Source organism: Muscardinus avellanarius (genome assembly GCF_963383645.1).
Source record: "Muscardinus avellanarius genome assembly, chromosome: 3".
In the NCBI taxonomy this organism is placed as follows: Eukaryota; Metazoa; Chordata; class Mammalia; order Rodentia; family Gliridae; genus Muscardinus; species Muscardinus avellanarius.
This window is the reverse complement of record NC_137788.1, coordinates 127658343-127675196: the sequence shown is the minus strand read 5'-3', so window position 1 is coordinate 127675196 and position 16854 is coordinate 127658343. Positions and strand designations below refer to the sequence as shown.

At 37.8% G+C, this 16854-nt stretch overlaps 1 protein-coding gene across 1 annotated transcript in view; it reads left to right on the top strand.

Annotated features, from left to right (window-relative positions):
* VPS13C (vacuolar protein sorting 13 homolog C) overlaps positions 1-16854 on the top strand; it is a gene marked incomplete at both ends in the record, with an annotated part of 203754 nt that overhangs the window by 23857 nt on the left and 163043 nt on the right. The window contains 5 exons of the mRNA XM_080691629.1: positions 1070-1171; positions 6621-6683; positions 13519-13584; positions 13858-13967; positions 16647-16706. Of these exons, the coding sequence (XP_080547755.1) occupies positions 1070-1171; positions 6621-6683; positions 13519-13584; positions 13858-13967; positions 16647-16706 (401 nt within the window). The remainder of the gene's footprint in view (positions 1-1069; positions 1172-6620; positions 6684-13518; positions 13585-13857; positions 13968-16646; positions 16707-16854) is intronic.

Below are 16854 nucleotides of genomic sequence, written 5' to 3'. Positions count from 1 at the left end.
ATAAATTATTTTGCCACATTTGTATGTAAAATATTTTTATATTGTTGAAAAGAAATTCAACTTATTTTATGTTTATTCTATTCTTTATGAGGAATTACTTTTGCATCTAAAGCTTCCTTTTAAGTTGAGATGCATTATGGCAGATTAGTTATTGGGGAGTGAAATGAAATCATAATTTTTTTTTGGTTTGAACCCAGGGGCATTTTACCTCTGAGCTACACCCCATCCGTGATTTTAATTTTTATTACGAAATAGGGCCTCCCTAGTTTGATGAGAATCTCACTACTTTCTGAGGCTGTCCTTGAACCTACGATCCTCTTGTCTCAGCCTCCCAAGTACTAGGAGTATAGGAGTGTGCTACCATGCACTGCTGAAATAAATGAATTTTAAAAGATATACTAGGTAAAGGGGTATATATGTCTTTGGATTGTTCACACATTTTTTAATTACTTTCCAAAAATCTTTTTCTCAATCTACATTGATACCAGGTAGTATTAGATAGGTAATGAAATATTTTTGGAGTTACTAAAAATTTTACCACTCAGATAATAACTGGAAATATTTTGATATATTTTTATTTTCCTGCCTTTTTTTTTTTCCCTGTGGTACTGGGGGTAGAACCCAGGGGCTTTTTACCTCCGGGCTAGAGTCCCAGACCTATTTTATATTTTATTTGGAAACAGGGTCTCACTTAGTTGCTGAGAGCCTCACTAAGTAGTTGAGGCTGGCTTCGAACCTGTGTGATCCTCCTGTCTCAGACTCCCAAGCGCAGGGATTACAGGAGTGGGCCACCATGCCCAGCTTCTTCCGTTTCTTTTATTTGTTTACCCTCTTTCTTTTTCCTATTTTTCTTTATCCTTATAATCTTTATTTCTCTTTCCTTTATAAAATATGTTTTACTAGTAAATTAGAAGTATTTGTGTTTAAACTTTTTATAAAATTAATTTGAAGAGTGCAAAACTGTGGATTTATAAAAAATATTGCACACACAATTGTAATGCCGCTGAAATATTTTCACACATGTACTTTATAATTCCATTTTTTGTCTGAATTATTTGTATATTTTTAGGTATTAAATATGATGCAGAGAAAGAGGAAAAATCCTTGCAGGATATTAAACAGAAAGAACTTTCCAGAATTGAAGAAGCCCTTCAGAAAGCAGCAGAAAGAGGTACAGTGGGTTTACGTTTAAATTGCAGTTCTAAAGGAAGAATCTTCTTTTGAAAATCATATCTCAAAATGTTGATTGTAAACATTTTAATGATTCACAGTTAGTACTAATTGCCTTTTTTCTGTGGTGGTTTTCTCTCTTTTCTAGTTTGATTTTCTCACTTTTCTTAGCCAGTCATTATTCTATGCTACTTCAGGAGACTTTGCGAATTCTGTAAGTTCCTACAGAGCTGCTGGTTTTGGCTAAACATTAAGAGTTTCTTGGGTGCAAGATCATGAGGTTAATATTAAAATAAGATGATGTGTGTGTGTGTGTGTGTGTGTGTGTGTGTGTGTGTGTATGTATGTATGTATGCATATGCATATATCTACATATATATGAATCCTCAGTATCAACATTTTAGCATCTTGCTTTAAGTTTAACTTTTTTTTTTTTTTTTGGTGGTACTGGGGTTCCTGGAAGCCCTTCTACCTCTGGGCTACACTCCTAGACCTATTTTTATATTTTTATTTGGAAACAGGGTCTCTTAAGCCAGTGTGGCTGGCTTTGAACCAGTATGATCCTCCTGTCAGCCTCCCAAGCACAGGGATTATAAGTGTGCACCACCACGCCCGGCTAACTTGTTTTTAATAAAAAATAAATCTCATGATATGTTGGTTTAATTTTTTATTTAATGAACTTAATTTATAGAATAAGAACAAGAATGAAGAGCATTCTATCGCATGATGAGTTGGAGGACTTTTCCAAGCATTCAATGTATTTCTTGTGTCAAATAATACTCCAATATTTTGTATTACTTTTATGTCTGTTGGTGGTATGTGTACACATTTCTATGATGAAGGAAGATATTATTTTTCAAATAAACTTTTTTTGGTGGACCATACTCATACCTCATAGTGAAAAGAAAGTACACGCACCCAGCACTTTGTGTGATTCCCTCCAGGACCTGCCCTTCTCCCTCCTTGAGCAAGCTGGTGAGATTGGTAGTGAGCCCTTCCTGTGCCACACAGCGTTATTTGAACCGTTGCTTCGTCAGTTTTCCCTTTTCTACCTCTTTCTCCCATCCCATTTTATCATTCTGTTGGTCGCTCTCATTCATCTGAAGTCTTTTTTGCTTCTATTTTCTCTCTAGTTTCTACATATGAGAGAAAACGTACTACCCTTGCCTTTCTTGACAGGCTGGTCTTTCTTAGCACAGTATGATACTCTCTAGTTCTATCCATTTTCCTGCAGACATAAGTTTGTTTTCTTTATGGCTAAGTAAAATAAGGAAGATGTTCTCTTCAAAAGATAAAGCAAAAGTCGGGTGTGGTGGAACACACTTGTAATCCCAGTACTTGGGAGGCTGAGACAGGAGGATCTTAGGTTTGCTACCAGCCTCAGCTACTTAGTAGGGCCCTCCACAACTTCATAAAACCTTGTTTCAAAATAAATAGTAAAAAGTAGGGTGTAGCTTGAAGGTAGAATGCCCCTGGATCCAATCCCTAGTGACACACACACACACACACACACACACACACACACACACACACACAAAGATAAAGCAAATATGAAGTTAGAAATGACATAAATTATATTTAGGTACTAAGATTTCTCTCTCTTTTTTTTTGTGGATCTGGGGATGGAACCCAGCGGCATTCGACCTCCGAGCTATACCCCTGCCCTATTTTTTTCTTTATTTTGAAACAGGGTCTCGCTAAGTTGTGGAGGGCTTAAGTAGCTGAGGCCGTCTGCTAACTGTGATCCTCCTTCTCAGCCTCTGAAATGCTGGGATTACAGTATGCACCACCATGCCTGACTAAATATATGTATTTTAGAAAAACATTAAAATTTTTTTTTTTTTTTTACTTTTCTGTGCTAGATATAGCAAGCTGAGAATGTTTTATTTCATGATAACTCAGTGTAATTTAAAAAATTTCAGTTTTGGTTAATTAGTATATATAGCAATAGTACTGTAAAAATAAGGAAAAAGCCAGGTGTGGTGGCACATGCCTGTAATCTTAGTATTTGGGAGGCTGAGACAGGAGGTTCACAGTCCAGCCTCAGTAATTTAGTGAATTCCTCAGCAACTAAGCAAGAATCTGTTTCAAAATAAAAAATAAAATAGGACTGGAGGTGTAGCTTGGAGTTAGACTGACTCTGAGTGTAACCCCCAGTACCAAAAAACCCCCCCAAAACAAAAAAATGGAGAAAAAGAAGGCCAGGTATGGTGGCACATGGTTGTAATCCCAGTACTTGGGAGGCTGAGACAGGAGGATCGCACAGGTTCGAAGCCAGCCACGCTGGCTTAGGAGACCCTGTTGCTCAAAATAAAAATGTATAAAATAGGTCTGGGAGTGTAGCCCGGAGGTAGAAGGGCTTCCAGGAACCCCTGTACCACCAAAAAAAAAAAAAAAAAAAAAAAAAAAAAAAAGCATTTCAGCTGGGCATGATGGCACATGCCTATCTCCCAGGCTGTCAGGAGGATCGAAGGTTCCCCACCAGCCTCACCAACTTAGCAAGACCCTGTTTCCAAATAAAAAATAAAATAGGGCTGGGGATGTAGCTCAGAGGCAGAATGCCCCTGGTTTCACATGCTAAAATTGAGTGTTGCCAGCCAGGTGTGGTGGCTCACACCTGTAATCCCAGCATTTGGAAGGCTGAGACCGGAGGATCGTGGTTCATGGAAAGCCTCAGTTACTTAGTAAGGCCCTCCGTAACTTACTGAGACCTTGTTTCAAAAAATAAAGAATAAAAATAGGGCAGGGGCTGTAGCTTGGAGGTCAAATGTCCCTGGGTTCCATTCCCAGACCCGCCAAAAAAAAAAAAAAAAAAAAAAAATTGACTTTTTCATTATGTGAAAACATTTGAAATATAACTATGATTTTATTTCTAGAGAGTCTGCTCAACTATAAAAATAAACTCTTTGATATTTTTCTATTGTTAGTTCATTGGAATAAGTTTATTTTTCTGGGATGGCTATCATAAAGTAAAGGGAAGCTTAAATTTCTGGTAAAGCTAGAAGGTTGCCACATGCCCAATTCTGTATTTAAAATGTTAGTTTTATGAAAGTAAAATATATATACACTTAGAAATAAAGTAGTTTTGCCAAAAAAATCTTAAGATGAAAAATGGTGGTCTCTGTGTCATGCTTTGCTACCCTTCAGACGTACGTTTTAGAGGGAATTATATTTTTAGCAGTATTAACAGTCTGTCATTAACTATTTTATTAATATGAGCCATTATCTAGGATTTGCTGTTATGGTAGTTCAGGATTTTATGTCTCCATCTTCCTTTATCTTAAGTTTCTCTCCTTTTCTCCTAATATGGATACATTATAATTTTTGGTCAGTTACTACCCAATATTTAAATTACTATGACAATATTGTTCATGGCAAAAGTCAAAGGAAGTATATTTTCTTTTTTATGCAATCTTCTGTTTCTCTTGAATTGTAAATGTTTTGTGAATGCGTCTTCTTTTGTTTGCTTAGTAGTCTTCTATGTAAACTTACCTTTCATTCTTTTAACATGCTGCATGAAATCTGTTAAATGAGTACTGATAATATTTTCCAGTTGCCCAAATCTTGTTGATTGGTCCTCTCAAGCTACTTCCTTTTTTTAGGAATTCTCTCTCTGCTGGGTGTGTTTAGGCTACACAGTTACCATCCTGGATCTGGTCCTCCTTTCATCTCTGTGCTCAATTCACTGTTTCCCTGTTCCTTTTCATTTTTTTCTTAGATTAGTTCTCTTTTGCTGAAGCACATCTATTAGCTTTTAAGAAAATGTGCACTTTATATCATTTTGCAGATTGAAGTGATTATGGAAGTTTTTTATTCAAGGCTGAGTGCCTTTCTATTTCACTTCTCTACTTGTTTTGGTTGGGGATTGAATGCTGGGTTTTAAATTAGGGGTTTGAAGGCAATTATTTTCTAGCTTCCAGTGCTTTTTGAAAAGTCTAATTCCAGTCTGCTCCATACATTGTTGAAAAAACAAAAATTAAGAAAAAATCTTGTCTCTGCTGTTAAAGACTTTATATTTTACTTGAGCGATTGAAAATTTGCCTAATGATAACTAGGAGAAAGTGTTGTGTCTTATCAAAGTGGTACAGATGGAATATTATGAGAGTTCAAAGAGATTAGGGCAGAGGCTGTGAAATTATATATTTAGATGATTGTCAAGGGTGCAGAAAGGAGAAAGGACTTACTAGGTAGAAGGGACAGTGACAGTGGAAAGTATGGGGTATCTGTTGGAAACAGCTGGCAGGGAGTTTGCTAGAGTGTATTTGGTTGGAAACCCAAGTTTAGGTAAATTCAAGAAGTATAAGTGCTCTAATGCTGATGATAATGACAGCTGACATTTATTTAGCATTTGCTACTTGCAAATCACTCCTCAGAGTCCTTTATATGAATTAACTCATTTAATAGTTATCACCACATAATATAGGTGCTGTTACTGTTTCTATTTTATAGGCGAGGGAGGAAGCTGAAATTTAAATAACATTCTAGATCACAGAATGAGGAAACAGCAGAGCTAGAATTTGAGCCCTATCTGGCTCTAGATCTATTCTATGTATGAGCTACACTTTAATTTTTTTATAGTGAAACAGGGTCTCACTAAGTTGCACAGGGGCTCATAAGTTGCTGGGGCTGTTTGTAAACCTTGATCCTCCTGTCCCAGCCTCCCAAGTCCTGTAGTGAACCAGTAGTGAACTTTGACCCCTAACCAGTAGGGATTTAAAAATCCAGGGAGCAGCTGGGCGTGGTGGCACAGGCTTGTAATCCTACTGAGACCAGAGGATCCAGGTTTATGAACAGCCTCAGCTCTTAGTGAGGCCCTCTGTAACTTAGTGAGACCCTGTTTCAAAATAAAGAATAAAAAATAGGGCAAGTGGTGTAGCTTGGTGGTCGAGTGCCCCTGGGTTTCATCCCCAGACTCGCCTTCCTCCTCAAAAAATCCAGGGAGCAACTGTCCAGAGATTTGATTTCATAGTGTTAAATTTGTAGTGATATCTAGCGTAGAGTATCTTTGGGAAAGGAAATGGTAGATGGTGCAATCTAGCAATCACTAACAAGAAAGGATGTAAGGATTTAGGCAGTGTTTCTAAAGGGAGCAGATGACACTGAAGTAAGATGAGGTAATTTCACCTGACTCAAGTTAGTGTCAGATGTCACATTAAATTTTATTCTGAAAATGAGGTAAAAGGAGAACTGAAATAGCAAATTTTTATTGTTTGATGATTTTAACTAAGAATTTTATTGTAATATGAAAATAAAGTTTATATGTTGAAAGAATGAAAATTATGTCACTGTGAATATTTCCTTAGAAACAAATGGTTTTGGTGTCACTGAATTTCATTTGTGCTGTTAAATGATCGCTAATTCTATGAACTTAGATTGAGTCATATTTACATGTGAAATTGAAGGTGTCTTAAATGCTTTGCATTTTGGTTATTGCTGTCATATGGATGCAGGTGCACATTCAGGGGAGTTCATATATGGCTTGGAAAGCTTTGTTTACAAGGACGTCAAGCCTGGTGGGTATGCATGGTTAATCATACTCAACTATAAAAACTATGTTCTTGTCATGTCTGTGCTTTCAGTGTAGCCCATTTGATGGTGTGCCATCCTTTTGAAAAATATGGAAATGTAATTCATGTCTTCCCCCTTTGCCGTTGTTCGCTTTTCCCTTGTTCCATTCACTAAGCATTGAGTGTCTTCTTGTGGTAAGCAGGGCCTGGGTGCTTGGTGTTGATGGGGAAGCAGATGCACTGCCCTCACACATGGTTGACCTATGGAGTACTGTCAAATTCCAACTGACTTTGACTATAGTTTTCTAGCACAGTAGTAATTTCTAAATTAAGCAATTCCTGTCTCCCATTTAAATAGTTTTCAAACTTGCAAAAAATAATAAAATGGAATTTTTTGTGGTGCAAGCCTTCATTCAGAAACTTGATAGGAGGTGCCCTCTGCGTTTCTTATTTCATATTTGTAGTAGCTCCAGACACACCTCCAGACTATTGTCCTGCACAACATGTTGAAATGTGAAGGTTCGCAGAGCAGTGTGAGGGCTCTTTGCTTTAAGATTTACAGTTAAGAGCTGGGTGTGGTGGTATATGCCCAAAATCCCAGTACTTGGGAGGCCGAGACAGGAGAATCACAGGTTTGCAGCCAGCCTCAGCAATTTAGGGAGGCCCTCCACAACTCAGTCCCTGTTTCAGACTAAAAAACAAAATAGGCCTGGTGGTGTAACTCAGATGTTGATTGTTCCTGGGTTCAATCCCCAGGTCCCGCCCCCTACACAGATTTATAGTAGGATTTCCTTACATACTAGGGCATCCTCCAAATATAGTAATCATTTTAGTCATTTAGTGAGATTAAGTCAGTCACAAAAAGTAAGAAATCGGATGCTCTCCGTACAATGTGGAAGCTAGGGAGAAAATGGGTGATAGGATCTCTAGACGAAGGAGGAGAAACTATTGATGAGCAAATAGGGTGACCTAACTGAGGGGAAGGGAGGGGGGAAGAGGGAAATTCCCTGGTGTACATTCACAAACATACCAAAGTCAATCACTAAACTTAACATGAGAAAGGAGGGAGTGGGAGGCATTCAGGAGGGAATGGGGAAGAGCTAAATGAGTGATGTGTGCATGTGTGCCTCTACCATCTGTAGTAAGATATATGCCTACAATGCCAATAAAAAAATAAAAAAAACTAGCATGGCGGTGTTCATGCCTCACTGCCTAATTTTGCAGGTTATAATCAAACCAGCTTTCTGTAGTCTGCCAGTGGTAATGTTTTTCTGATCCTCTTAGGAATAACCTACCCCTACCTAAGATATAAATAAACTCCAGTGGCCCTTCCAAGTAACTAACCAAATCACTTGGCACTATTGTTAAAAAAAACAGCAGGCAGAAACTGGGCATGATGGCGCATACTTGTAATTCCAGTACTAGGGAGGCCGAGACAGGGGGATCGCAGGTTCTTGGCCAGACTCAGCTACTTAGTGAGGCCCTCTGCAACTTAGTGAGACCCTGTTTCAAAATGAAGAATAGTAAAAATAGAGCTGGAGGTCTAGCTCAGAAGTAGAATGCCCCTGGGTTCAATCCCCCAGTACCACAAACAAACAGACCAACAACCCCAGCAGACAGGAGTCACTATAAAGGAAAACCTAACTGATTCAGTTTCATTTTTAGAAGTAATTTTATCATTGTATTACAAGTTTACATGGTAGGAGGAGAGGGCCGCAATGTTCAGACGTGCGCACAGCTGCCGTCCTGTTTCCTTCCGCATCCCCGCCCGCCCTCTCATTAGTGAGGTTGGTAGAAATGCCTTCTCATGTTGCCTTTGTATTTGAACTGTTTTCTCCCGTGGTCATCCTTTCCCCTGTCCTCGGCTCCCTCCTCCAGTCCCTTTTCACTATTCTGCAGGTTTTTCTCCACACTTAGAGTCCCTTCTGTTTTCGCTTTAGCTTCCATGTCTGAGTGAAAACATGACCCTTGACTTTCTGAGACTAGATGGCGTCACTTGGCATAGTATTCTCTAGTTCCATCCATTTTTCTGTAAATGACATAATTTTGATTTTTATGGCTGAGTAAAATTAAGATGCATTTAGAATGTATAAAAATGAGCTTCAGTACTTTGGTGATTCTGAAGCAAGAATAATTAATTTTGTTGATGATGTCTTCATTCCATTAGCTAGAACTTATTGGGCACTTCATGGTCATTTCCTCTTTTTTTTTTTTGGTGGTACTGGGGTTCCTGGAAGCCCTTCTACCTCCGGGCTACACTCCCACGGGCTACACTCCCAGACCTATTTTTTAACTTTATGTGGAAACAGGGTCTCTTAAACCAGCGAGGCTGGCTCTGAACCAGCGCGATCCTCCTGTCTCTGCCTCCCAAGCGCGGGGATTACAAGCGTGCACCACCACGCCCGGCCTTCTTTTTTGTTTTTGAATATACTTTTTCCTTATTTGAATTCACTTTTTTTGTTGTTTCTGTTTTCTTTATTCTAAAACAGTTGTTTCTGTCTTAAAAGGTCAGTATAGCTGGGCATGTTGATGCATACTTATAATCCCAATACTGGGGAGGGTGAGGCAGGGGGATTGCAGATTCAAGTCCAGCCTCAGCAACTTAGTGAGACCCTGTCTCAAACTAAAAAAGTAAAATATGGCTGGGGGTGTAGTTCAGAGGTAGAATACCCCTGGGTTCAATTTCCAGTACTGTACACACACAGTATGTGTATGCATACATGTACAAGTCAGTTTTCAAATACTACTAAGACATTACTTGATTTTTTTTTTTTTTTTTTTTTGGTGGTACTGGGGTTCCTGGAAGCCCTTCTACCTCTGGGCTACACTCCCAGACCTATTTTTACATTTTTATTTGGAAACAGGGTCTCCTAAGCCAGCGCGCGCGGCTGGCTTCGAACCTGCGCGATCCTCCTGTCTCTGCCTCCCAAGCGCGGGGATTACAAGCGTGCGCCACCATGCCTGGCTTGATTTTTTTTTTTTTTTTTTTTTACCCTGTTGACATTTGCACTGCTGGTGCAAAAGCAGTGTTTTTTGAAATTGTTGACTGTCTTAGTGTGATCCAAGGCAGGGACCAGACTGCACTAGTAGTTATTATATTCTTCATTAGCACACACTCAGTGAATATTAAAACAAAGTGCCAGTTTTTTGGGATATTTTCTTGTTAAAGTTGGGAATTTTACCTCTTGGACTTCAACTTTGAGCACCTATCTCTTAATATTCCATATAACAAAAGAGGAAGTATGCACGAAACATTCCTGTGTTCTTAGGTAAGTTGACTGTCTCCGGGAAAAGTACTTGCAGTTGTTTGCGGTGAGCTAAACTAGTTGCTTTTTTGGAAAAATATTTTTACTTGACAGAATTCCTGACACTTACTCAGCTCTGCATGTGTGGTTCATACTTCAACAAAAGTACTTGAAGTAAAAACAATTGGCAGTATTTGCAGCTAATGGTAAAGTTTGAACTTTTGAGGAGAAATTAGAAATTTAGGAAACTTGTATTTGCCCGTTGAGCTTGACAGCTTCTAGTACTTAAAGTCTTTTCTGATGAGATTGGTGATGACACTAATAAATGTAAATTTTGATGTTATGTAGTGAAATGACTCAACTTTGGAATTCTCACATAATTCAGTTAAGCAATATTTCTGCATTACTAGTGAATAATAAGTCATGCTGTTGGCCCATTTAAAGTACAAGTGGGGCCAGGTGTGGTGGTGCACGCTTGTAATCCCAGTGCTTGGGAGGCTGAGACAGAAGGATTGCACAGATTGGAAGCCAACCTCAGCTACTTAGTGAGGCTCTCAGAAACTGAGACCCTGTTTCCAAATAAAGCATAAAAGTAGGTCTGGAAGTATTGTCCGGAGGTAGAAAAGGCCCTGGGTTCTACCCCCAGTAACACAAAAGTAAATAAATAAATAAATAAATAAATAAATAAAGAATAAGTGGGCCAGTTGATTTTAATTTGGATGCAAAGTTCATTGATAAGGTTTCAGATTCTATAGTGAACCTACCTTTAAGAAACTGCCACTAATACTAGCTAATTGGGAGGTTGAGGCAGGAAGAATATAAGTTCGAGCCAGCCTGGGCAACTTAGCAAGGCCCTGTCTTAAAATCAAAAGGGCTAGGGATATAGTTCAGTGGTAGAGCACTCCTGAGTTTAATCCTCGGTACTGAAAACAAACAAAAAATAGCTACAACCTGTTGAATTTGGGTGTTGTACCAATACTCATACTCATTTTGTATGGGTGTTGTACCCATACAAAATACTCCCTTTTCCAATTGCATAACTGTAGTTAAATCAGATTTTTATCATATGCTTTAATCAAAACAACATAACAGATTAATGCAGAAGCATATATGTGATTCTAGCTGTCTTATAAGTTATACATTAGTGGGATTTGTAAGTATATAAAAAGATATGAAGACAACTTTTGGTTTGGGAATACTCAGTTTTCTTAACTATATGTTGTCTATGTAATAATATAATGGATTAGTATTATTTTAGATTAATAAAATTACTTAAAACATTTTGAATTTGATTTCCAGTATGATAAGTATCAGTAGTTATAACCTACATAATAAGAACTATTTAGAAACCTCAGATTTTAAATGTATTAAAGGGTCTTGCCGGGCGTGGTGGCACATGCTTGTAATCCCCGCGCTTGGGAGGTGGAGACAGGAGGATAGTGCAAGTTCGAAGACAGTCGCGCTGGCTTAGGAGACCCTGTTCCCAAATAAAAATATAAAAAGTAGGTCTGGGAGTGTAGCCTGGAGGTAGAAAGGTTTCCAGGAACCCCAGTATCCCCCACCCCCACACGTATTAAAGGGTCTTGAGCTGGGTGTGGTGGCACACACTTGTAATCCTAGTACTTGGGAGCCTGAGATGGGAGAATCTCAGCTACTTAGGCCCTTCACTACGTAGTGAGACAGTTTCTAAATAAAGAATAAAAAATAGGACTGGGGGTGTAGCTCAGAGGTAGAATGTTCCTGGGTTTAATCCCCTGTACTGCAAAAACAACCAACCAACCAACCAACCAACCAACCAACCAACCAATAAAACCAAAAGGGTTTTAAGACCAAGATGTTAGAGAACTGCACAACACAGATTTCTACATTTAGTGTTCATCAAAGTAATTGGACTCTTTCTTTAAAGAACTATGTAGCATTCAGATTAGATTTAGAGGGTGCAGTGTCATGTATCTAACATTGAAATTGAAGATGTTTCACAAAACTAGAACTAATCACCAGTCAGATATGAAGAGAATCGAAACCATCTCTGAAACTGGTTCTAGCCTAGTAGAATGGTTTTCAGGGAGAGTCTGGCTTTCTTAGTTGTTTCTTTTCAAATGATATCTCTTTGAGAACTTAGTCTATTTCTGTATGTTTAATTTATGAATGGAATGGAGTCAGGGACTGTCACTGTGGCAGGAAACACTGGCATCAATGCGACCCAGATTTCTGTATATACTTACCAGATACTTCTTGAAACTCAGATTATATTTTCATAATCAGAATTTGGTTCTTAATTTCATAGTAGAACATTTTGCATAGAACAACAAATTAAAAATTTCAAGCTAAATTCCACATATATTTTCTTAGATATATAGGACATTGAGTTTATAGTATTTTGTACTGTGTGCCCAGATCTTAACCTCTGTTATACAAGAAGCCTGCTGATCTGGCCACCTGCCTATGGCAAGAGAATTGTTCATACACTTCAAATAGAGTGTAATTGTTGTTTGTTGGAATTCTATGGAAGGTATAGGCTCTAGTGCTGTGCAGAGGAGTTTAGCAAGGCTTCACATAGGCACTACAACTGGATCCTAGAAGTTGCCTGGTGAAGAAATTCAGGAAGGGCAACCCATTTTTAGGGAAGGATGTGTAGAAAAGCATTAGGCATTAGAAAATATGACTTGTTTTTGAAATTGCAAATAGTATTTCTGTAGTTTCTAGTGCAAGGATGAAGGGCAGGAGATAGGACAGGGATGTAGCCATTAAATCAAATCATAAAAGGACCTTTGTTATGCGCACAGGTTTTAGTTTTATCTGACAGTTTTATCTGTTTGTTTTATCTGACTAGGCTGTCATTAGTAACTTAGAAGATAGCAATCTGGTAGCAGTGTAGAAGGACCTTTAGTAGGAGGTGAGGATGGAGACTAGGTGCCAGGAGTCCATGTGAAGATGGCTTCCAGAGCTCAGAGTACAGGTGATGTCCAGCAGGTGATGAATAGACTTGGAAAATGGGTAAGACAGGCTGATGCCAGTATGCACTGAGGGGTTGCCAGACAAAAACAATGTGATTTTAAGAAACTCCCAAGCTAATATGTGGCTCATTTGACAGTTTATGCCCTTGCATTCTTTGTATCCTGAACTCATAATTTTATTTGTGAGGTGTATCATCCAGAGATCATTTGTCAGCAACCTACCCATTCATTTCATCTGTGTTCCTATGTCCCTACCACACACTAAACAAGATCTTTTTCTGAAGGGTTTACGTTATCATTATTACATTTCCAATATTTTGGTAACATATTGAAATTAAAGTGCAACTTTATATTATAAAATCTTAAGTATTGTAAAGGGCATTGCAAAAGGATACTTTTATATAATTGTATCTGCAAAGTTATTTTCTAGATTAGAGAAGTTTATTCTTTACTGAAGAATGTTTTTCTAAAGAAGGTTTATGAGTGTGTGTTTATATTGAAATAAGTCAGTTTAAAATAAGGTGAGGTTATTTGTACTAAAAGCTTCTCTCAGGAAGAATTCTCTTATTTTCCTGTCTGTCCTCTTGTCTGCTAACCTGAATTTTATCCTTTTCTCACTAAAATGCTTCCACTGAGAAGGACGTAAGCGTAAAAAGCACAAAAAACATTTTAAGAAACGTTTTAAAGGTCTTGATCGCTCAAAAGGTAGGTAAAAGTAGTTTTTATGCCATGTGTTGTTTGTACACATTGCCACTTGATTTTTGTCTTGGAAGGTAAAATAAATCTTAGATTACCATTTAATTTCAAAAATAAATTTTAAGTTGGAAATGCCTATTAAAATTTAAATTTGATAAAAAGCAAAGACACAAGAATAGACATAATTCTCATTGAGTAGTGCCCTGACTCTCCTCTGGTCATTGGTTGTGATGTATGTGAAACTTTCAGTTCTTGAGCTTGTATTTTTCTATTTCTTAATAGATAAACCAAAAGAAGCAAAAAAAGATACATTTTTGGAAAAATTGGCAACTCAAGTAATAAAAAATGTGCAAGTAAAAATCACAGACATTCACATTAAATATGAAGATGATGTAAGTAATTTTAGTTTATTTGGTTGTTAGTAATTAAGTATATATATTTTTTTCTTGATTTGTGTATATATGGATTAGTTATTCCCAATTTAAATCCAAGATTGAATTTTTTCTCCTCATGAGTGTGCTACCCTGTTTCCTTTTTTGTCTTAGGCCACTTTGATTAGTACATCTATGCATGTAAATGATATGATAATAGAGCTGCCACATGGATTGGCCTCTTTTTTTGAATCTTATTTTATATGTTAGTATGTACAAATTTAAAAAACAAATTTTATTTATGTTTGATTTTTTAATTTTTTTTTTTTGTGGTACTCGGGGTGGCCGGGTTCTACTCCCAGATCTATTTTATACTTTATTTGGAAACAGGGTCTCACTAAGTTGCTGAGAGCCTCACTAAGTAGCTGAGGCTGGCTTCAAACTTGTGTGATCCTCCTGTCTTAGTCTCCCAAGCGCAGGGATTACAAGTGTGCGTCACCATGCCCGACCAAATTTTTTTTATATTGACAAAAATATTAGTTTGCAAGGTGATGAACTGTTCTGTGGTAATGGTAGTCAGCAGAAGGGACAAAGACCCTGGGCCCTTCATGATTGTCCTGTTCTCTTCACCTTCCTTGGAGTTGAACTGAACCACTTGCCACTGCTTACAGAGTATTTAGGAACCAGAGGTTTAGTCGGGCGTAGTGGCGCACGCTTTTAATCCCCGTGCTTGGGAGGCTGAGACAGGAGGATTGTGCAGGTTCAAAGCCAGCCTCAGCTACGTAGTGCGGCTCTCAGCAACTTAGCGAGACCCTGTTTAAAAAAAAAAAAAAAAAAAAAAAAAAAAAAAATATATATATATATATATATATATATATATATATATATATATATATATATATATATATATATATATATATGAAAAAAGGTCTGGGAATGCAGCCTGAAGACCTCTGGGTTCCATCTCCAGTACCACCAAAAAAAAAAAAAAAAGAACCAGAGGTTTAACATCAGTTAAGTTAATTAGGAACCATTTAACTGATTGATTTAGTTAAAATATAACAGATGTCATAAATCTGTAATCCCAATACTTGGAAGGCCGAGATAGGAGGATTGCAAGTTCAAAGCTAGTCTCAGCAAGTTAGCAAGACCTTGTTTCCCAGTGAAAAATAAATTAGGAATTGGGGTTGTATCTAGGAGGTAGAATATCCCAGGGTTCAATTCCCATCACCACCAAAAAATAAAAACAAAACAAAACAAGTAACATATCTTGAATTTAATGTATATTTGTTTAAAAGTTTGAAATATATGTTGGAAATCTTGAAAAAAAATTTTTTTGTGGTACTGGGGATCAAACCCAAGGAATCCTTCCTCCAAGCTACATCCCCAGTTCTATTTTTTATTCTTTATTTTGAAACAGGGTCTCACTAAGTTTCGGAGGGCTTCATTAAGTATCTGAGGCTGGCTGTGAACCTGTGATTCTCCTGTCTCAGCCTCTCAGGTACTGGGATTACAAGCGTTTGTCCTCACACCTAGGTGGAAATCTTGAATTTTATTCACCTAGGAAATTGGAAGTTTTATTTTTTCTTCTAAAAATGAATTTGCATTCTTTTTATACTTAATTTGATTTAATTTTGAATTGAAATAATATTGACTTTCATGTATTTTTTCTTTTCTAAATTCTGCTTATAATTTAGTATTCAGTAAGACACAACTGAGTGCTTTTTAAAAATAATGTCTCGTCAGGCGTGGTCGCACATGCTTGTAATTCCTGCACTTTGAAGGCAGAGACAGGAGGATCGCGCAGGTTTGAAGCCAGACGCGCTGGCTTAAGAGACCCTGTTTCCAAATAAAAATATAAAATAGGCCTGGGAGTGTATCCCGGAGGTAGAAGGGCTTCCAGAAACCTCAGTAACCCCCACCCCCCAAAAAAAATGTCTCTGCCAGGTGTGGTGGCGCATGCTTGTAATCCCCATTCTTGGGAGGCAGAGACAGGAGGATTGCACAGGTTCAAAGCCAGCCTCAGCTACTTATGAGGCTCTCAGGAACTTAGTGAGACTCTGTTTCCAAATAAAATATAAAATAGGTCTGGGAGTGTAGCCCGGAGGTAGAAAGCCTCTGGGTTCCACCCCCAGTACCACACACACACACACACACAAAATACTGTCTGTACCTTATACGGACTTTGTCCTTTGACTGTATGAAGTTATTAAAGTGAATTTTACTAGCTAATAAATATATTAATAAAACCCCCTCAAAAACAGCATTTTTGAGATTTGAAAACAATTTGAAGCTTACAGATAGTTAACATTTCCAAGTGTGAAAATATTAAATGTTTAAAAAACTGTTTAGTGTGTTTCCATCATCTGTGATCCCTTGTTCTATTTATCTATGGAAAACATCTTTAATGACACACATAAAAAGACTATTTTCAACTATCTGGATAAGAAGCTGTTTAGTTACAGTTGCCGTGTCTTACTTTTAAGAAGGAGAAGAGTTAGAGTGGGAAAATGTTCTGTTACTGGCATGCTTGTAAAACGTGGATGCCTCCCACATTGATGCTTTCTTCTCCTTTCTTTCCTATGAATCTAGTTGGGCTGTGTGGCCTGCTTATAACTACATTTCCGTCTGCTGCCTAGGGTGGGCATGGATTCACCCTCGCCATCAGTTTATGTTAACATGCCTTTTCTTCATTGGTAGGTCACTGATCCCGAGCGACCTCTCTCATTTGGTGTCACACTGGGAGAACTTAGTCTATTGGTAATGTTGTCTTACTCAAGATTTCTGTGCAGCCTGCAAAGTATTAAGTGCTAAGTGTAGTTACAAGCTGAATTGCCTAAAAGCAACTGTTACTACAAATAGCTATTATATTTTAGGAATTATCTTGCTACAACTTTTTTAGAAGTTT